This window comes from Euprymna scolopes, chromosome 34, assembly GCF_053919585.1.
Source record: "Euprymna scolopes isolate OS-2025 chromosome 34, ASM5391958v1, whole genome shotgun sequence".
Taxonomy (NCBI): domain Eukaryota; kingdom Metazoa; phylum Mollusca; class Cephalopoda; order Sepiida; family Sepiolidae; genus Euprymna; species Euprymna scolopes.
Genome location: NC_136515.1, coordinates 4405331 through 4427320, shown reverse-complemented (window position 1 = coordinate 4427320; position 21990 = coordinate 4405331). Strand labels below are relative to the sequence as shown.

General features: G+C 35.5%; 1 protein-coding gene across 4 annotated transcripts in view; it reads right to left on the bottom strand.

Annotated features, from left to right (window-relative positions):
- LOC145259095 (very long chain fatty acid elongase 7-like) overlaps positions 1 to 21990 on the bottom strand; it is a 133020-nt gene that overhangs the window by 33413 nt on the left and 77617 nt on the right. For all 4 annotated transcript variants that reach the window (XM_080116747.1, XM_080116745.1, XM_080116746.1 and 1 more), the window contains exon 3: positions 15335 to 15522. In XM_080116747.1, coding sequence (XP_079972873.1) covers positions 15335 to 15522 — 188 coding nt within the window. The remainder of the gene's footprint in view (positions 1 to 15334; positions 15523 to 21990) is intronic.

The following is a 21990-nucleotide window of genomic DNA, read 5'->3' as shown; positions in this document are numbered from 1 at the left end:
AAAAAAACATAGGTAGAGTTACATAAGAGTTTTTTTTTTTTTTTTTTTTTTTTTTTTTTTTTTACAGTAAAAGACACCCGGCATTGCCTGAAAGCAACAATTAAAATTTTAAAAGTTTCGGACCATTCTTTTTTTTTTTTTTTTTTTAATTCACCTATGAAGAAACGTTGCGAGTCTATCTCTGCTCCATCGATACTTTTAAGGTAGATGCTCGGCTGAGCTCCCATCTATGGTCCCTCCCCGTGTAACGCTGCAGTTACAAACGAAGGAAATAAATTTAATTTTTTTTTTTTTTTTTTTAAGCTTTTCTTACACGTTCGTCTCTTTTTCCGACATCACTTAAAAGTCTCGCTATCCGTTCATCTTGCCCGGGTATACTTTTCTCCTCCGACCTCACACTGGCCGTAGCCAGCCATTTCTCGTCTTTTCATTTACACGTCCATTTTTTTTTTTTTTTTTACATCACACTTTGCTTCTGTTTCCTCACACCGACCGCAGCCAGCTATTTCTCGCCTGCGTCTTTACACGTCCATTCTCTTCGACACTGACTGTTTCTCCCTCGAGCACGTGCTGTCCTTTTGTTTTTCTCTATTTCTTCAGACGCCAGCTCGCGCATACTTCCTAATTTGCATTCATCTTTTTCTTTTTTTTTTTTTTTTTACATGGGGGTCACCACTTATCAAGGCCCGAAGGCCACTCAGGGATAAGGGTTATTGCGTGTACAGTAATCAATAAGATAGTATTGTAGTAATCATTAGTATTGGGGATTTGGATAGAGTGTCTTACTTAAGCGGACGGTTTGTCAGGAGTTTGTTTATGTTGGACTTGAAGACGTCCAAGTTGTAGTCAGGTGGGAAACAGTCAAGCGGAAGAGAGTGCTGCTGATATTTTCCACCGCGCGCATACGCGCTCTGTTACACCCATAAGATATTTGCAACAAACACTCGCCTAGCTGAAACAACTGCCAACAACTTTCCTCGCTCTCTATTTGTGCCCAAAACGAAACGAAATTTCCATGCGTCACCCATCTAGATAATCTAGACCTAACCAAGTTCCACCGTGACTGATCCTATTGTCTCACCATCTACCTAACACTTAACCCTTACCTTGAGTGGCCTCTGGGCCTTGATAAGTGGTGCCCCCTAAGTCAAAAAAAAAAAAAAGTCTAGTTTGAAAATTGAGTATTTTTTTACGACCTGCCCCTAGCGTAGTATAAACACCCCATGTTAAGAACAGATTTCAGAATAAACACCCCTCACCTCCTCTTGTTAAGAACGGCTTTTGGGGTTGAGGGTGAGGGGTGTCTATTCCGAAAACCATTTTTAACATGGGGAGATTGTGGTGTTTATAATACGCTGGGGCACGTCGTAAAAATTTATCAAAAATTGATTTCAGTTGAGTTAAGAACAGATTTCAGAATAAACACCCCTCACCTCGTCTTGTTAAGAACGGCTTTCAGGGTTGGAGGGAGGGGTGTTTGATTTCAGTTGAGTTATGTTCTGTCCTGCCTACAATCTTTTCGGTAAAAAAAAAAAAAAAAAAAAAAAAAAAAATCAACATTCAGGTAACAGTCCTCTAATCAACTGGACCAGGCATCGCAGCTCAACAAAAAAATTTGTTCACGGTCTCATCCGGACGAAGTTGTCGAGTGACAAACTGGTCATATGCATTAAACGCATCGGTAGAATAAGGGTCTGCTTGATCTATTGTGAACCTGCTTTCTGCTCCGTACTAAGCTGACTGTATATGGCCAGAGTTCCACTACACAATCTCAATGGCAGGACGCGTTCAACATTTTTCATAATGCAAAGCTGTTCGTACTCCTGCTGATCTCCCCTTCCAAAATCAATACATAGCTTTACTCGCAAGAGTCTGCGAACACCCAGAATTGATCAACGTTGTGCACTCTTTTCCATCTACAGGTACTTTTATAGAAAGGAACTTCTTAGTGTTCAGTTGGTTGAGGAGGAGACTAATGCTAATGCCTCCTCCCTTCAGCATTTCCCCGGCACTGCAATGTTATATGACCACAGCCACTGCATCTGAAGCAATGTATCTCAAAATGGACTTGGTACATCCGACTGTTTGGCCTCTCTTGGCAATTTGTTATGTAGTAGGTACATATTGAACGCATCATATAATGGGGGGGGGCTCCAAACAATGACATTTATATCTGCGAGAGACATTTATAACAAAGCTGTGAATTTATTATTGAAGGAATGTGTAATACAGTTCTTTTACATCAGAGAGGGAGATAATTAACTTATGGTGGAGGAGGGACAGGCAATACTTTATACATAGGTTATACAAAGTTCATTTAAGATGATGATAGACGAAACACGTCTACCTTTCAGTTGTAATGACGATACAGAAGACAAACAGTTACAAAATATAGATGGTGATTCTTTATTCATCAGCCGGCTGATTGATGACTCAGGAATTCAAGCTGGTATGGTTACATGGTATCCTCTTCGCTCCTTCGCCGCAAAGACAATCAGCTCAACTAAGTCGCTATCCGACTTTCATCTCTGACTATCACTGTCCCTAACTTCAAACCCTATCTCAATATATTGAGAATCTCCTTTCTATATGACGTTAGAGGATGGGCAACCAACGTGACTTTATAACTTTCAATTTAATCGTGCCCTGTGCACATGTACCTAACACACATCTCATAACAAAAGAAATCCGTAAATTAAATTGTATCATTTAACCGATTTGTTGCATAACATGTTCAACTTTGTTATTGTCCATTCTTTTAACTGACATATTTAATAGCCAGTTATTTCTAAAAGAATAGACAATCATTCTATCTCTGACATAAATAATATTTAGTTATTTGCAAAAACAATGCCAATCGTTTTGTACTCTTAGCATTTCAATATCTATTATCTTTTAACGCTTGCCTACTGGGTTCGATTCTAGCCTTTTCTTATCATTTTCAAACTTATCTAGTTTTGCATAATCTAATTTGCATAGAGTTTGCATTACTCACACGTGATCGTCAAATACAAAACTTATCTAGTTTTGCTTTCTTACTGGGGTCTGTCCCTTTTCATAACATGAATTAAATATATCTTCTGGTATTGGAATCATATATAGAGTGACCCCCCCAAAAAAAAACAAATAAATAAATAAAATAATAAATGAAAAAAGCATTCTGTCTCTTTTCATAATACTTTGCCAAGAAGTTGGGAGCAGCACACTTTGCCAAGAAGTTGGGAGCAGCACACTTTTAGCATCTACCAGCATTGCGTACTTTTGATTCTGAAGGTGTTCGCCTGGCGGAGGTGGTGGCAGTGAATTCTGCATGGCCTTCGTTGTCAGTCATGACAGCTCTCGTTTGGAACAGCAATTGCTCCGCACTCATCATATCCATCCTGGATGAAGCACATAATATGTCTGAAACAAGTGCGCACGTTAACCAACATTAGCCAACGGTTCCCCAATCAACCAGGCCAGGTGTCACAGCTCAGAAAAAAACTTGTCCGTCTCATCAGGGCAAAGTTGCCGAGTGACAAACTGGTCATATGCATTGGATGCATCGGTAGCATATGCGGTTATAAGGGCCCGCTTGGTCTGTTGTGAACCTGCTTTCTGCTCTGTACTAAGTTGCTTGCATATGGCCAGAGCTCCAGAATGCAATCAACATTTTTTATAGTGTAAAGCTCACACACAAGTTCCACATTTTCGATCCACTCGATTATGGGCATATCGGTTGCAGCATCACTAAACTCCGGAATCAACCAGACATCAAAAATTTTTTTCAATGCTGACCTCTTCACAGCTACTTTTATCGGCTAAATGACAAATAGAATTTGTTCTACAGGTCTGTATTCCCTATATGATACACACATACACAAAAAGACAAGTTTATCTATATAATACATACACATATTATAAATTTGTATAATATATGTATAGATATGTGTGCGTGCATGTATGGACTTTTATCTTATTTATTGTCCAAAATTATTTACTAACTTCCACATTTGAAATTTATCATGCTTTTTACAGAACACGATTCACTATTTTCATCGTTTAAAATCTTTTTCATCGCCTACAATCTTTTGAGTCAGCTTCAATAATTCTAATAATACACACGTCTGTTCATATAACATGCTGTCTTTCAACTCGCTGGTCGTTCCTTTTACCGTTTCTTTTATGCATCTTGCATAATCTAATTTGCATAGAGTCTGCGTTACTCACACGTGATCGTCAAATACAAAAGCAACGTTGCCATTTTAGCTTTTTTCTTCTTTTTTATTATTTTTTATTATTTTTTTTTTTTTTTTAAGCGACTGAACACGAATCCGGTAAGCCATGATTTTCCCTACAAAATGTACAGCATTTTCTTGGAATTAGGAAAACTATGCATTCCTGTCGATGCCTTTAAGTATATAACTTTTATTCTGTGTAAAATTACAAAATAAAAAAAAAAAAAGGCACAAGGCCACTCAAAAATTGGGGGCGGGGGGGGGGGGTTCTATGGTCATCCTTGTCCCTGTACCTTTGCTAGTCTATGTTTGATCCTAGCTAAAGTTCTCATTCACCATAATACCTCAAGCACACCGGGGGTCGTCCTACCTAACATTCCCAAATCAAAACGTGTGATTTATAACAAACATTACAATAAATTGGTAAACATAGAATTATATAAAACGTCATTTGTTTTTATTTCATTACCTCAAACACACGGGGGGGGGGGGGTCGTCCTACTTAAGATTCCCGAATCATATTGATTTTTTTTTAAATAAACTAATATACATATATATAATATAGGTAAAAATATAATTGTATAAAACGTTTGTTTTTGGCGATGCCTTGAATTCCGTATCACTTTTCCAATTCCTATTTTGTAATCTTTTGAATTTTCAGTCATAAAGAACTTTGATAAATATTACGAATGGCAACATAAATTATTGGATAGAAGGTTAGTCAACAGTTAAATCCGGCTCCTATCACAGTAGCCTTCAATTTCAGTGACAATTTATCTTGTTTTGAGCAAATAAGAGTGCAAAATAAATAAAATAAACATACAAAATAAAGCCAGTCGCTACTTTGATTTTTGTCATCGATAGCTTTTGTCCCCAAAAAAAAAAAAAAAAAAAAAAAAAAAATCAATATTTGATTCTGGTTTTATGTTTCTGAATTTTTGAGATGAGGATTGATAATTCGAATTATTTGGACTACTGTTCTCATCTTCAAAACACAGAAGAAGAAGAAAAAAAAAAAAAAAAAAAAAAAAAAAAACTTAGGCAGAGTTAGATAAAAGGTCTAATTTTTTTTTTTTTTTTTTAATATAGTAAGGACACCCGGCGTTGCCTGGAAGCAACAATAACAAATTTCAAAGTTTTAGCTTACTTTCTTTTTTTTTCTTCACATATTTAGTGTTTTTTTTCTGGAACAGACTATAAATAGCATGCATTTCTGTCCACGAATTGAATCCCTCATTATTTAAATCTAATGCAAGCAAACATTTTGGTAGCCAACTCTCCACTCAGATCCCCTCCCCCCTCTATAAATCTGGCCCCTATCAAAATAATCCTTTACACTTTCAGTGGCAATTTCCCTTGTTAGAGATAAATAAGGGCACAATATATTTGAAATAAAATAAATATACAAAATACAGTTTCTTCCTTGATTCTTGTCATCGATAGCTTTTGTCCTACAAAATCAATATTTGATTCTAGTTTCATTTTTCTGAATTTTTGAGATGAGGATTGATAATTCATATTATTCAGACTACTGTTCTCATCTTGAGCGTTATTTTCACAACATTTTGCCTAATGCCCTCAATGTATTTTTTGCAGTTCATATTGCCCGGGAATGTTAGGCTGAGAAGTTTAAAGGATTGGTTGGTTGGTTGTTTTTGTTTTACGGCATATCAACCCTTTTCGGGTTATTTAATGCCGAATCCAAAGATTTTGAAGAAAAATTTTTTTAATACAATATATTTGTTGTTTTCACGTCAGTTTCTATTTAACTCATAGTTGAGACCCTAACAGGTACTACCACTCCGGGTCAGAGTGGACCTGGGAGCAATGGTAATTAAAGGGTGGCTCCATACTCCCCAAAGCCCACAAGCTGGGGCCTCACCACTGGATATAGTTTAAGGTCATATCCAGGACCGAGTTTAAAGGAAGAACTCAAGTAGGGTGTTATCTGTCATAGATATTGGTGGTTGGAAAGGCTTCTTGTAATTGTTAAAGTAGAGCAGCTTAGTCTTACTAGCATTAAATGTTACCAGATCCCATTCTACTACGGTCGGGAAGTCATTTTCTAACTATTCTGCCATTGTTTTAGATTTATGTAATTATTTTTAAAATGGCTGCCATCTTAAACAGGGGATGTAACTCTGTATCGTTTTTCAGAATGCAACATCCTTGTATCCGAAACTTTGAAATATTCAAACATTTTAATTGTGCGCGTAGTAGTTTGTTTGTTTGTTTTGTTTTACGGCATATCAACCCTTTTCAGGTTATTTAATGCCGAATCTGGTGATTTTGGAGAACGATTTTTTTAATATAGTATATTTGTTTTTTAAGTCGTATTCTATTTAACCCATAGTTGGGACCCTAACAGGTGCTATCTCTTCGGGTCAGAGTGGACCTTGGAGCAATGCCAATTAAAGGGTGGCTCCATACTCCCTAAGGCCTGCAAGCTGGGGCCCTCACCATCGGATATAGTTTAAGGTCATATCCAGGACCGCGCGTAGTAGTGGAGGCTTTTTGGTGTGTGAACAGCTGTCGTCCACCCACTCATCATTTATAATCTTTTCATTCATTCATCGATATATTAATCTATAAATAAACTATACTAGTATTTTTTTTTAAGTTGTATTTTTTAATGTTGTCACCAGTTTTACTATTTATGCTCATTGACTCAACAGCTGCTGCTGAATCTCTAATCATGCAATTATGACCTTGTGTTTTACGATGGATATTCCACCCAACTACCCAAAAAATACCCCCTCCACCTCCCCACCTTAAAAAAAAAAAAAAAAAAAAATGCTAGGAAATGAAATAAAAAGAGGAAATAATTTAATCAGAACAAAAGTTATAGGAAATAATTTTAGTAGAAAGACAATGGAGAGACAGTTGTTCATGAAGGCACACAAAGGGTAGCTGTATAGGATTGTTAATCAAGGTGCGGCAGTTATTTGGACAAAGGTCCAAAACGTAAAGGTCAATATATTAATTAGTTTACGGTTTAAGAGTGCGCAGTGAGTTAAGGGACAGTTTATGGACAATCTTGAGTTCGCAACAGTTAAGGACAGTTTCCAGTTTGCGACAGTAGAAGGAAGGCTGTGACTCAGAACAGACAGAGAAGAGCTGACATCAGCCGACAACAAAGAAGCCTCGACAGATGACTAATGCTGACGGTAGTTTTTAGAGGGTTGATGTACAACTGATACATATGAACCCTACCCCTCAAAAAAGAAAGTATTAAGAAGAGAAGAAAAAGAGAAAAAAACTATAACAAAAAGATCATCAGAACATAGGAAGTGAGATTAGTAGAAAGACAATAGAGAGGAAGCTGTTTATCAAGGCACACAAAAGGGAGCTGAAATAGGTGTGGCCGTAATGGGGACAAAGAGCCAGACAAAATAAATATATATATATATATATATATATATATATATATATATATATATATATATATATATATAAAAATATATGTATGTATATTTATAACAGACGCCCCATTTCTTAAGCTTGGCCATTTGTTTGTTCTTCTGATCAGTTTTCTTAATTTAATTCTGAGACTTTCACGTGCATATCTAAGCTGACCTAATTATTAACGCTAACTTTCGCACTTTTTGTCTGGGTCAGTTTGACCTTGCTTTTCAAATTTAAATTGTCACCGTTTTTCGGGGTTTTTTTAAGCCTTAATTTTTTTTGATTCATCCAGCCTTGACAGACGCGTTTCAAATATTATCTCTAGTACTTTTCTTTTAATGTTTTGGAATTCATTCCATTTGCGCTTTTTTCCAAGGAACTCTGCCTTTTGGATGATTTTGGACCATTTGGAATTTACCCAGTGGATTGAAATTTTAAATTCGACCGTTTTGGATTTTACCATTTTTGGATTTTTACCCTTCACCGGACTATCCATTCATGTGAAATCTTTTTATTATTTTTCTTTTGCCTCCTGTTCCCCTTACCTCACCCTTTTTTTTAACCAAGTAAGATCTTTGACTTACTTGTAGTTTCATTAAATACTTTTATATGCAAAATCCGATCCTGCATTTTGCTAATTCCTGCCCTCTGATGAGAAGGAGAGTATTTCTTTGAAACTCCGCGGATTAAGGACTATCCACTTATCTTGTGCTTCCTTTTTTAAAATTAAATATGTTTTTAACTCTTTTTCAAGATGTCTTTTAACATATTTTATTAATCATTTGTTCATATATATATATATATATATATATAGTAGTGTTGGGACGATTAATCGGAATCAGAAAAAAATCATAACTTTTTAGAGTATCGGAATCGGTATCGAGAAAATTTGTGCCTATTTCCCGATGCCTAAAAACGATTCCATTATTTATTGTTTTTATTTGATTTTGTTGAAAACAAAATCTTCCACTGCTCATAGTAATAATAAAATAGTAAATATTTAATTATTTTAAACTACCAGGAAAACTAAAATCTAAGATCACCCGCCCCCCCCCCCTCCACAAGTCTACTTTTACATTTTAGAACATATATGCACATTTAATGTGTTTTTACAGGAATCGGGAAAAATAACTTCGTAGTTAAATACGTAGAGAGTTATAAAGAATCGGAATCGGTAATTGTATCGGAATCGGTAATTGTATCGGAATCGGGAAAAATTATTGGAATCGCCCCATCACTAATATTTAGAGTTAGTTTTGTGATGGTTTAGAAAAGTTTTGAGTTTACAACAGCTGAGGAGAGGTTGTGGCTTGGAGCAGATTGACAGACTATGTAGATGTGGACGTTATTTATATCACAGGATGGAACAATAAATTTGTCGCCCTAAAGAAAACAATACTACAACTTTATTTTAAAACTTTTACTGAAAAAAAATCAATTTAACTTGATTATGCAGTAGAGCTGACATCTATTCAATGTAACCACCTTCAGCCTCAATCACCATCTTGATACGGGTCTGGAACTGGGAGCATGCCTTTTATCAAGCGCCGGTGAGAGCTCGGCGAATACTCGGCAGATGGCAGTGATCAGGCTGGCTTGGTGTTGTAGGAAGTCATGTTGGTGATGTTCTCGACATATGACCAAATGAAGTAGTCCAGCAGGTTCAGGTTGCGGGAGGCAGGAGGGCAGTGAGAGAAGGATACAAACTCCTTCTGAAGCCTAGATCTCTTTGGATTTGTGGGCTACTGCCGAATCCTGCTACCACATCCAGTGTCTGCCAGCGGCCATCTGATTGCACCAGGGGATCACCACACTCTTCAGCACATCCAGGTACACTTTGGTGTTGACTTTTAAGCCGACTTTGAACATGTCAGGTGACATGATGTGGACCTCACTTAAAACCACACCAAAGACTATAACCGTGACTGGAAACTTTGTTGAGCTGTGTTCTCAAGCGTTGAACTGTCCGGATTTGCATTTTGAGGGTGCTGGCAATGGTCCTGTTGTCATAACTTGGAGAGAGAGCATGAGTTGTACAGCGGCGCATCATCAATCTCACTCGTTGAACATTGTGTCACTTTCAGACATGATAGAAGCTCCTATCACTCTTCAGATTTGTAAACAACTGACCAACTAGTAGATGGTCTGCAACAAAAAGAAGATAACCAGTTTTCATCAGACGGAAACGGAATCGTTTTTTCTAGGGCGATAATTTTATTGTTCCACCTTGTAAATTAACACTTACAAGAAACTTTCTCAACCACTGATTGTTATAACTATTAACTTTTTTTTTTTTTTTTTTTTACAGTGATCACCACTTATCAAGGCCCGGAAGCCACTCAGGGATAAGGGTTATTGCAAGTACAGTACGTTAGTGTGGAGATTTGATGAAGTGTTTACTTAAGGGGGCGGTTCATTAGAAATTTGTTAACATTGGACTTGAAGACATCCAAGTTGTAGTCCGGTGGGAAGCAGGCAGACGGAACAGAGTTCCATAGGCATGCAGTTCTAAGAAAGAAGCTTTGTTCATGGAATCCGCGTTTTGATTTAGGCACAGATAAAGAGTGGGGGAAATTTTTCACAGTGGATTCAGCTAGACGGGTGTTTTTCGTGAAAGATTGGCGAGGGGGGACCAGAGATTGGAGTTCAGACGAGCACCTGCCATGGAAATAACGATAAAACAAGGATATGCTCGCAACGTCTCTTCTGTGGGAGAGAGGTTGCAGGGTAGAGAAAAGGGCATCCCCCACTAAGCCACGAAGTCTATTTTGTACTCTGTCAAGGCAGAATAGGCTGTTTTTAGCAGCTCCTGCCCAGATATGGCAACAGTATTCCATCCTTGGATGTACTTGGCTTTTATATAGATAGAGAATTGCATCAGTAGTGAGATATCTTCATCATCAATGCTTATTGCATTTTAGGTTAGAAAGCCGGTATCTTCTAACAGCCTAACCTGGTAGTGCTATACACAGCCCCTTAAAATTGTCTTTCTGATACTGCTTTAAGAAATATCTTGCAGATTTATGACAGCAACGAAAAGAAAAAACTTCATATGTTATTTTTTTATGCCACGCTTACATCCGGGTCGTTTAATTGTTATGTACTTCCATTTCTTGTCATAAATAATTTTACCAAGAATTCTTCATAAGTTTTGGTTTCGATTATAGCTGATGGCGCTTAAGTCATTTATTTTTTTATAAATAATTAGAAGTGTAAGCCATATTTAGTTTCAGAACAGTTTCCGATGGTTCGTTGTTCTGCACAAGTCCTGCCAAATTTTCGCTCAAAAACTGATTAAAAAGCTTGCTGCATGTCTGAATATCCTTTATGAAAAATTTTGGATGTTTAGACGCAAAATTGGCTGAATAGTTTGCTAGAGACCACAAAGGTCAAATCATTTGAACTTTGACCCCTTGGTAGCCAAATTTTCGACCAAAAACCGATTAAAAAACTTGCTCTATGTCTGAATAATTTGGTAGAGACCACAAAAATCAATTTTTTTTTTTTTTAATTTAAACTTTGACCCCAATTTTGACCACTCAACATTTGTTTTGGGCTCAAATCAAATTAAAAAGTTTAATCCATGTCTAAGTAACCTACATCTAAAATTTAAAATATTTAGACTCAAAATTGGCAGAGGAGTTTTGTAGAGTTTTCAAAGATCAAATCGTTGGACTTTAACCCCTTGACAGCCAAATTTCTCTCCAAAAACCGATTAAAAAGATTTTCCCAAATCTCAATACCCCTTATGTCTGTAAACTGAAAATTGACAGAGTAATTTGGTAGGGGAATGTACACACACACAGACAATTTCACTTTTATAGATATACTAGCATTTCAGCCCGGTGTTGTCCGGGTGTTTGGATGTGTGTGTTGAGCAAAAAAAGTGGTAGCAGAAAGGCAGGCTCGAACCCGTACCGCGAAGGACGAAAAGAACAAGGAAAAAAACCTGACATCTTTGTCGTTACGACCACCGCCAAACCAGAAGTGACGTAGGTTTTAATTAAGGCTAGACAATAGAAAGGAGAGGATGACTTTCAAAAATATCGGCAAAAAAGCGACCCCCCCCCCCTGTAGAAAAGTGCCCAGTTGAAGGTGAAGATATTAATGTTTTTAGCCAATTTTTCGATATTTGTCGTCTGACAGGTCGAACTTCAAAACAATACTGATCTTGTAAAAATCCGTCCCTTCTATCGAAAGTTTTAGGCAGACATACATAAATACATTTATATATTGGTAACTAAAAATTTTCGACCCAAACCGATTAAAAAGCTTGCCCTATCTCTGAATTTCAAATGTTTAGACCAGAAAGTGTCTGAGTAATTTGGTAGAAACTGCAGAGGTAAATTATTTTTTTAACTTTGTCCCCTATTATGACCCCTTAACATTTGTTGTTTTGGGCTCAAATCAAGTTATTTAGATCCATGTTCAAAGAACCTATATCATAAATTTCAAGTGTTTAGACCCAAAATTGGCGGAGGAGTTTGGTAGAGTTCTCAAAGGTCAAATCGTTGAACTTTGACCCCTTAATAGCCAAATTTCTGGCCGTAAACAAATTACAGATTTTCCCAAATCTCAGTACCCTGTATATCAAATTTCGAGTCTGTAGACTTAAAATTAACAAAGTTATTGCATAGGGAAATGTACACACACAGACACGTTCACTTTTATAGGTAGAGAGATTAAACAAAAATATATACGTATACATAAATAAATATGGAAACAATTTTGTGTTTACTATAAACTTTTTACGCAAATATTATGAAAGTATAAATCATGTAGAATATCTGCATGAATATAATTACACATAATAGTTAACTAAAGATGATCACCGAAACCGAAAAAACTAATAGGGAATTAATTAAAATGAATGTTTAAAAGAATATGCAAATTAGCTAGATCTTTTGCTAGTGAATGCATTTCCACAACCCATATATAAGAAAATTGTATTTTTTTTTTTTTAATTTCTCCATACAATGAAAAATTTGTTTAAACGTTGCTTCATCATCCCACACAAAAAAAAAAAAAAAAAAAAAAAAATTATAGGAGTATAGATAATTTTGTTTTTTTTTTTGTTTTGTTTTAAAAAAAACAAGACACGGTTAAAAATGAAAAAAAAAAAAAACAAAAAAAAACATGCAGAACTAGTTGAATAACGACTTCATTTTTAATACTTAAAATTTAAAAGAAAATATGACATGACTTTAGAAAAAAGAAAAAAATGAAACAAAAAATACAATAAAGAATCCCGGACAATGTCAGACAGTAGAACCCATTAAACATTCAATTAGATTTAAATAAAAAAGCAAATTAATATTTGTAGATAGCTCTAAATTTGAAAGATTTGAAAAGAAATTGTTAAAAAGTGGCAACGAGGTGTAATGGATTACTATGTGTGAAAGACGACTGATTACAAAACGAAAACGGGAATGTAATTTCTTTGATGTTCATCAGTGCACATCTAATATATATATAACTACTTAATTTACTCACATAAAATTAATATACGAAAGTATAGATTTATGCGTAAACTTTAAGTATTTACTTCAAAAGTGCTCAATACGTAGGTAGAGCTAGTTAGTAATTTATAAAATATATATGGCGATTAAGCTACACTGAATTCAGTGTGCTTAATCGCCATATATATTTTATAAATTACTATATATATATATATATGAGCAAACAGTTAATAAAATATGTTAAAAAAACACTTTGAAATGAGTTAAAAACATTTAATCTGAAAAGGAAACACTAGATAAATGGATAGTCCTTAATCCACGGAGTTTCGAAGAAATACTCTCCTTAATTACCTTTTTCTTTACCATATTCCCTCTGCTTAACTTATTTTGTTTTCAAGTAAGATCTTTGACTTACTTGTTGTTTCATCAAATACTTCTGCATGCAAAATCCGATCCCACATTTTGCTAATTCCTACCCTCTGATGAGAAGGAGAGTATTTCTTCGAAACTCCACGGATTAAGGACTATGTTCAAAGTTCAAAAGTTAAGACTAATGAATACAAGGAGGTTGTTACATAGTGCTCAATAACAGAAGCAGTTACATATGGTCGCTACAACAGCCATCTGTTTTAGTCCATGAGATTTCATCAGGCAACCCCGAACCCATCAACGCCACACAAAAAAAAAAAAAAAAAATTTTTTTTAAATAATTCCCCTTTTTCTTTGTAGCGTCGATGGGTTCAGGGTCATCTGACAAAGTCTCATTGATTGAAACAGATGGCTGTTTGTAGCGACCATATGTAACTGTTTACCCGCAAATAAAACATATGCAGTATTTTTTTCTCTAAAGCATATTTCATTAAATGAAATAGACGTTTCACTTCTGGTAGGAACTGACTGATGTACTCGCCATATTTATCGTAAGTCTGAGTACTTTACGAGTCCTTCTGGATTTATTGGCTCAATAAGTATGGAGAAAACTTGGATTTTGAATTGGTGAGCAAGATTGGATTTGCAGATCTTATCCATTTTGTTACAAGCAGTCCATGCCCATCCTACACACATCGTATTTCAAAGGGGAGGCGGTATAAGGGGAAATAAAAGGAAATAGCTAAAAGAATAGGGTTATCTCCCAAAAGACAGAAGGGACTAAGATGGTGGACTCGCATTTATTTTTTTGGGCTATGCTTATACAACAATAAATGTTATAGTTATTCATTTATTGATTTAGTTGCGGACCATTATCCTCATCTTCGTAGTCGTCATGATACAACTATAAAAGATGAGGATAACAGTCCACAAATCAATATACAAATTACTCCTCTCGAAGGATTCCAATCATAAAAAAGATAAACAAATGTTATCATTCTTACATGAACAAATTTTCTTTCTTAGAAGTGCACACCAGTGGACCTCTCTTCAACATAAACAAATTCCTGATCAACCGCCCCCTTAAGTAATGACACGTTATTAAATCTCCGATACTAACGATTACTACGATATTATCCCATTGATTACTATATATGCAATAACCCTTATCCCCGAGTGGCTTCTGGGCCTTGATAAGTGGTGACTTCCATGTAAAAAAAAAAAAAAAAAGCACAACATCCCTTTTAAAACATATTGGATCAAGATATATGCATAAATTTCTAATATCTCATTAATTTCTTAGTTGAATCAAGCTATAAAATTCACCTCTGCTCAATTCTAACATCTCGCCGTCTGTTATGATATATAGAAAACAGAAAAAGTAAACAGAGCGGTAACATGTTCCGGAAACAAATATTTTGCAAAGTGTTGAAATGTCTCCGACGACATGGAGTTGTTTGTAAATCAGAATTGGGTATGGTGTAAAGGTTGCGAAATATTGCTAAATCGCGACTCCCACCCATGCTACTGTTACGATATTTTTGGTATGCTAAAGAAGGTAGGTATTTATTTGCTTCCCTACAAAACAAAATGTGACACAAGACTGTTTTTAATGGGGGGGGGGATCAGCTCCCCAAAAATGGGCACTCGGTTAAGTAGGCAAAAAAAAAAAAAAATTGCCTTAGTAAAGAAGGGTTTCCTCTTCCATTAACTAAGGACAAATTAACTTAAGTGTAGTATTAGAACAGATACTACATCTTTATCTTAGCTTGAAGGCTAGATAATAAAGAGAGTAAATATTTGATAGCCTGCCATGCCTTACGATAGCCTGCCCTATACAAAAAAAAATAAATTAAAAAAAAAAAAAAAAAAAAAACTACTCACCTCTTCCAAAATGTAGCCAGACAAGATCACCATTGCAAAATTGTACACTAACATGAGATTACGGATTTCTAGTGGTTTCCGATTCGCCATGAACACCGGCCCGACTTTAGTTATAATCATATACACTAGACAGATCAAGAAACTTGGCAGTGGGGATGACATCATGAGCCAATCAGCAACACGAGGATCTGAAGTTAAAAAATAAAAATTTTTTGAATTGATATTTCAAAATAAGGCTGATCTTTGATAGTTTAACCACACAACTATTTTAACCACAACTATTTTAACCACACAATGAATTTGAAAAAAAAGAATATATATTTAAATGATATTTTAAAATTAAAACTGGGCAATTTTAGTCAACGGAAGAAAAGTGGGAAAAAATATATTGAACTGTTACCAAATGCAATAAAAGCTGTTTTTCTATCTTACTACTGCATTTTAATATTTTTTTAAAGCTTTTTACCGCATTTTAATATTTTTTAAAGCTTTTTACCGCATTTTAATATTTTTTAAAGCTTTTTACCGCATTTTAATATTTTTTAAAGCTTTTTACCGCATTTTAATATTTTTTAAAGCTTTTTACCGCATTTTAATATTTTTTAAAGCTTTTTACCGCATTTTAATATTTTTTAAAGCTTTTTACCGCATTTTAATATTTTTTAAAGCTTTTTACCGCATTTTAATATTTTTTAAAGCTTTTTACCGCATTTTAATATTTTTTAAAGCTTTTTACCGCATTTTAATATTTTTTAAAGCTTTTTACTGCATTTTAATATTTTTTAAAGCTTTTTACTGCATTTTAATATTTTTTAAAGCTTTTTACCGCATTTTAATATTTTTTAAAGCTTTTTACCGCGTTTTAATATTTTTTAAAGCTTTTTACTGCATTTTAATATTTTTTAAAGCTTTTTACCGCATTTTAATATTTTTTAAAGCTTTTTACTGCATTTTAATATTTTTTAAAGCTTTTTACCGCATTTTAATAGTTTTTAAAGCTTTTTACCGCATTTTAATAGTTTTTAAAGCTTTTTACTGCATTTTAATATTTTTTAAAGCTTTTTACTGCATTTTAATATTTTTTAAAGCTTTTTACCGCATTTTAATATTTTTTAAAGCTTTTTACTGCATTTTAATATTTTTTAAAGCTTTTTACCGCATTTTAATATTTTTTAAAGCTTTTTACTGCATTTTAATATTTTTTAAAGCTTTTTACCGCATTTTAATATTTTTTAAAGCTTTTTACCGCGTTTTAATATTTTTTAAAGCTTTTTACCGCATTTTAATATTTTTTAAAGCTTTTTACTGCATTTTAATATTTTTTTAAAGCTTTTTACTGCATTTTAATATTTTTTTAAAGCTTTTTACCGCATTTTAATATTTTTTTAAAGCTTTTTACCGCATTTTAATATTTTTTTAAAGCATTTCCTTGCATTTTAATATTTTTTATTGCATTTTAATATTTTTTTAAAGCTTTTTACTGCATTTTAATATTTTTAAAGCTTTTTACCGCGTTTTAATATTTTTTAAAATCATTTCATTGCATTTTATTATTTTTAAAGCTTTTTACCGCATTTTAATAATTTTTAAAGCAATTTATTGCATTTTAATATTTTTTAAAGCAATTTATTGCATTTTAATATTTTTTAAAGCTTTTTACCGCATTGTAATATTTTTTTAAAGCATTTCATTGCATTTTAATATTTTTTTTATTGCAGTTTAATATTTTTTATTTTAATATTGTTCAAGCTTTTTAGTGCATTTTAATATTTGAAGCTTTTTTTGCATTTTTATATTTTTAGAGCTTTTTTTGTATTTGAATATTTTTAAAAGCTTTTTATTGTATTTTAGAACCTTTTTTGGATTTTAATAGTTTTCAAAGCTTTTTTTTAGACAACATATAGAAGGCATCTGAAGTTATTGCAAAGGTTTCACCAAAGTTTTATTCAAAGAATACTTAATATTAACTGGAGGACTCTAACGCCTGACACTGTAGTTCTTGAACGATCAAATAGTAATAGTATTGAAATGAAAATCATTCAAAATCAAATGCACTGGACTTGACACTTGGTTAGGATGGAGGATAAAAGACTTCCTAAACAACTGTTTTATGGCGAGATTAATAGGAGGAAAAGACTACAACATAAACCAAGAAAAAGGTTTAAGGATTCTTTAAAAAACAACTTGAAAATATTTGAGACGGATGTACATAACTGAAAATCCCAAGCGAAAAACCATCAGAGAAAGTTTAAGGATTTTTGAAGCGTGTAGATCTTACGGTCTTAAAACATGTTTTAAGAAAGCAAGAAGAAAATACATTTAGGTTTAGAAATTACTTTTCTATCTAACTGAATAAGTTTTTAGTGTTTTTATTTAATGTAAAATGTTTATTTGGCTCGAAAAACAAGTAATATTGAGCGCTACCGGAGAACAAGAAAATAATGCTGATATATAGATATAGCGCTGGGAAGCACAAGCGATCGATCGATCACGGTGGAAATAAACCATCAGGGAAATTTGTAAGATTTTTTAAGAGCAGCATGTAGACCATGCTGTCTTAAAAGTGCTGTGCCCAAAGTACTGCAGATATATAGGTAAATACACCGATAGTTTACCAGAGCTACATTAATACAGAAAATAAAAGAACAATAACTGAAATTATAAATCAGTTTCAAAAGATGTATGGATACTTTAAAAGTGCTGTGCCCAAAGTACTGCAGATATATAGGTAAATACACCGATAGTTTACCAGAGCTACATTAATACAGAAAATAAAAGAACAATAACTGTGAAATTATAAATCAGTTTCAAAAGATGTATGGATACTTTAAAAGTGCTGTGTCTGAAACGATTTTGTTTCTTTTTGAATCTGATTTATAATTTCACAACAATTTGTTCTTTTATCCTGTGTGTATCATTCAAACACACTACTGTGTTTGAATAAATGATTAAGTGTCAGTTTTATTCATTTAGAACTGCTTTAAAGCTTCACTGCTCACTCATTTTTCAACCAAATTTCAAACAATTATTACAGTTTATAGAAGACCTCAGCTATATTGTGAAAAAACAAATCAATTTTTGTTCAGCAAAACAAAAGTTATGATGAATTTACTGGTGTTCAAAATTGTAAAAAAACATAAGGAGGTGAGCAACGTTTTTTTATGAATGGTCTCCATAGTAACCATGTTGCTTCACCAACAGGTGTTGCTACTAATTCACCGCTCTCGTGAAAAAAGAAGTAACAAGTGAAACAGAGAGAATGAAACCAGACGAGTGTCGTACATTATTTTACATATGTGCATGTTATGTTTATGGAGCAAAAATTTTTTTAAATCAATTTATAACATCATATAAAAAAAGTCTTAATGCTACAATATTATAAGTTATAAATTTATTTTACTAGAATATCTTGTCCTTTTCTTTTCCAGTTTTAACAACTAGTTTCTTTAGTTTTCCATGTTCAAGCTTAACCATATTACTTTTCATGCTCGCATTTTTCTATTGTAATCCATGATTTTTCCACGCTTCCAATAAATTCACTTGTTATTTGTTTAATTTCAGTCTTATATTTTTTGCCCCCATAAATACGTATGTAATAACAATGTGCGGCACTCGTCTGCTTTCAATAAAATCCCCCCAATTATCTCCCTTTCATGCTTTCATTCTGTTTCACTTGTTACTTCTCTTTTCACAACAGCAGTGAATTAGTAGCAACAGTAGTCACTGAAGCTACGTGGTTGCTATGGAAACAAGTCATAAAGTGTTGCTCATCTCCTTACATATTTTTACGATTTTGAACCTGTGTTTGAATGATATATATATATATATATTGAATGATAAGTTCAAACAATAAGAATTGATATTTATCGCCACTCCTCAAAAAAAAAAAAAGGGGGGGGGGACTTCTGACTCTGCATTGCAACGCACAAATGAAATCGAAATTCGTAAACATTCATAATTTCCTTCACTCTATTTACTGTGGAGCTGCTTCCCAACTGGCTATAAACATGGTCGTTTTCAAGTCCAATGAAAACAACTTTTTGTTGGCCTGTCCTCTTAAATAACTAAGCCCTACCCAAGTCCCACCTTCACTGATCATCGAGTTGCCTCACCAACTACCCAACACTTATCAGCTCTTATCCTCGAGTGGCCTCCTGGCCTTGATAAGTGGTAACTTTCGAGTAAGAAAAAATATCTACAAAAACAAAAAGATAAATAAAATCAGAATACAACTCTACACCCAGCCCCCCCCTTCCCCAGTAACACCCATATACCCACCTGACCCCTAATAACACCCCACCAAACTCCACATAACACCCACCAGAGGTCCCACATCTTCACCAGAAACTCCCCAATAACACACCACCTTCCTCACACCACGCCCACACATTCCACCAGGATTAATAAGTCAACTTTGAAGTCTTTTCATCAGTGGCAACCATCCAAAACTTTGAAATCCACTTTTAATTTACTAGGAGCCATGATGACTGACACCAGGTTCGATTGTTAGGTGAGGAAGGCTTGGCCTTTAGGTCCTCCTCTTTTACCCCTATCTCTACCCGGTTTGAGAGGGGTGGGGCAGCAACACAAAGAAAAGCCACCTTGGGTTTGGCTTGACCCAGCATGTGACCTATCACGTGACCCAGCAGAGGTTGTTTTACAATAGCGAAATACAAAAAAAATTGGAGGAAAAAAAAAACAAATATGTTACTCTTCCATTTTGCTAGATGAGTTTTTAGTGTTTTTTTTTTTTTTTTTTTTTAAACGTTTGTGTCATTTGAAAAAAAAAAAAAAAAGTAGTGTCCAGTGTTATGTGAAAACAAGAAAAAAATGGCCGTATTTCAAGTATCGATAATGACTTTAAAATAATAATAATTTTTTTTTTTTTTTTTAAATACTGGCAGGCACACTCAATATGGTAATGGTTCTACAATTGTATAAATTACTAAACCGTTGTTACAAGTTGATGATTATCACCACCCAGTTTTGGTTGAACCGGTTCACTTTTGAGAGAGAGAGAGAGAGAGAGAGAGAGAGAGAGAGAGAGAGAGAGAGAGAGAGAGAAAACGAGAGAGAGAAAGAGAAAACGAGAGAGAGAAAGAGAAAACGAGAGAGAGAAAGAGAAAACGAGAGAGAGAAAGAGAAAACGAGAGAGAGAAAGAGAAAACGAGAGAGAGAAAGAGAGAGAGAGAACGAGAGAGAGAGGAAGAGAGAGAGAACGAGAGAGAGAGGAAGAGAGAGAGAACGAGAGAGAGGACGAGAGAGAGAAAGGAAGAGAGAGAGGAAGAGAGAGAGAGGACGAGAGAGAGAGGAAGAGAGAGAGAGGACGAGAGAGAGAGAGGACGAGAGAGAGAGAGGACGAGAGAGAGAGAGGACGAGAGAGAGAGAGGACGAGAGAGAGAGAGGACGAGAGAGAGAGGACGAGAGAGAGAGGACGAGAGAGAACGAGAGAGAGAGGAAGAGAGAGAACGAGAGAGAGAGGAAGAGAGAGAACGAGAGAGAGATGAAGAGAGAGAACGAGAGAGAGATGAAGAGAGAGAACGAGAGAGAGATGAAGAGAGAGAACGAGAGAGAGATGAAGAGAGAGAACGAGAGAGAGATGAAGAGAGAGAGAGAGGGAGAACGAGAGAGAGAGAGGGAGAACGAGAGAGAGAGAGGGAGAACGAGAGAGAGAGAGGGAGAACGAGAGAGAGAGAGGGAGAACGAGAGAGAGAGAGAGGGAGAACGAGAGAGAGAGAGAGGGAGAACGAGAGAGAGAGAGAGGGAGAACGAGAGAGAGAGAGAGGGAGAACGAGAGAGAGAGAGAGGGAGAACGAGAGAGAGAGAGAGGGAGAACGAGAGAGAGAGAGAGGGAGAACGAGAGAGAGAGAGAGGGAGAACGAGAGAGAGAGAGAGGGAGAACGAGAGAGAGAGAGAGGGAGAACGAGAGAGAGAGAGAGGGAGAACGAGAGAGAGAGAGGGAGAACGAGAGAGAGAGAGAGGGAGAACGAGAGAGAGAGAGAGGGAGAACGAGAGAGAGAGAGAGGGAGAACGAGAGAGAGAGAGAGGGAGAACGAGAGAGAGAGAGAGGGAGAACGAGAGAGAGAGAGGGAGAACGAGAGAGAGAGAGGGAGAACGAGAGAGAGAGAGGGAGAACGAGAGAGAGAGAGGGAGAACGAGAGAGAGAGAGGGAGAACGAGAGAGAGAGAGAGAGGGAGAACGAGAGAGAGAGAGAGAGGGAGAAACGAGAGAGAGAGAGAGAGGGAGAACGAGAGAGAGAGAGAGAGGGAGAACGAGAGAGAGAGAGAGAGGGAGAACGAGAGAGAGAGAGAGAGGGAGAACGAGAGAGAGAGAGAGAGGGAGAACGAGAGAGAGAGAGAGAGAGGAGAACGAGAGAGAGAGAGAGAGAGGGAGAACGAGAGAGAGAGAGAGAGAGGGAGAACGAGAGAGAGAGAGAGAGAGGGAGAACGAGAGAGAGAGAGAGAGAGGGAGAACGAGAGAGAGAGAGAGAGAGGGAGAACGAGAGAGAGAGAGAGAGAGGGAGAACGAGAGAGAGAGAGAGAGAGGGAGAACGAGAGAGAAGAGAGAGAGGGAGAACGAGAGAGAGAGAGAGAGGGAGAACGAGAGAGAGAGAGAGAGGGAGAACGAGAGAGAGAGAGAGAGGGAGAACGAGAGAG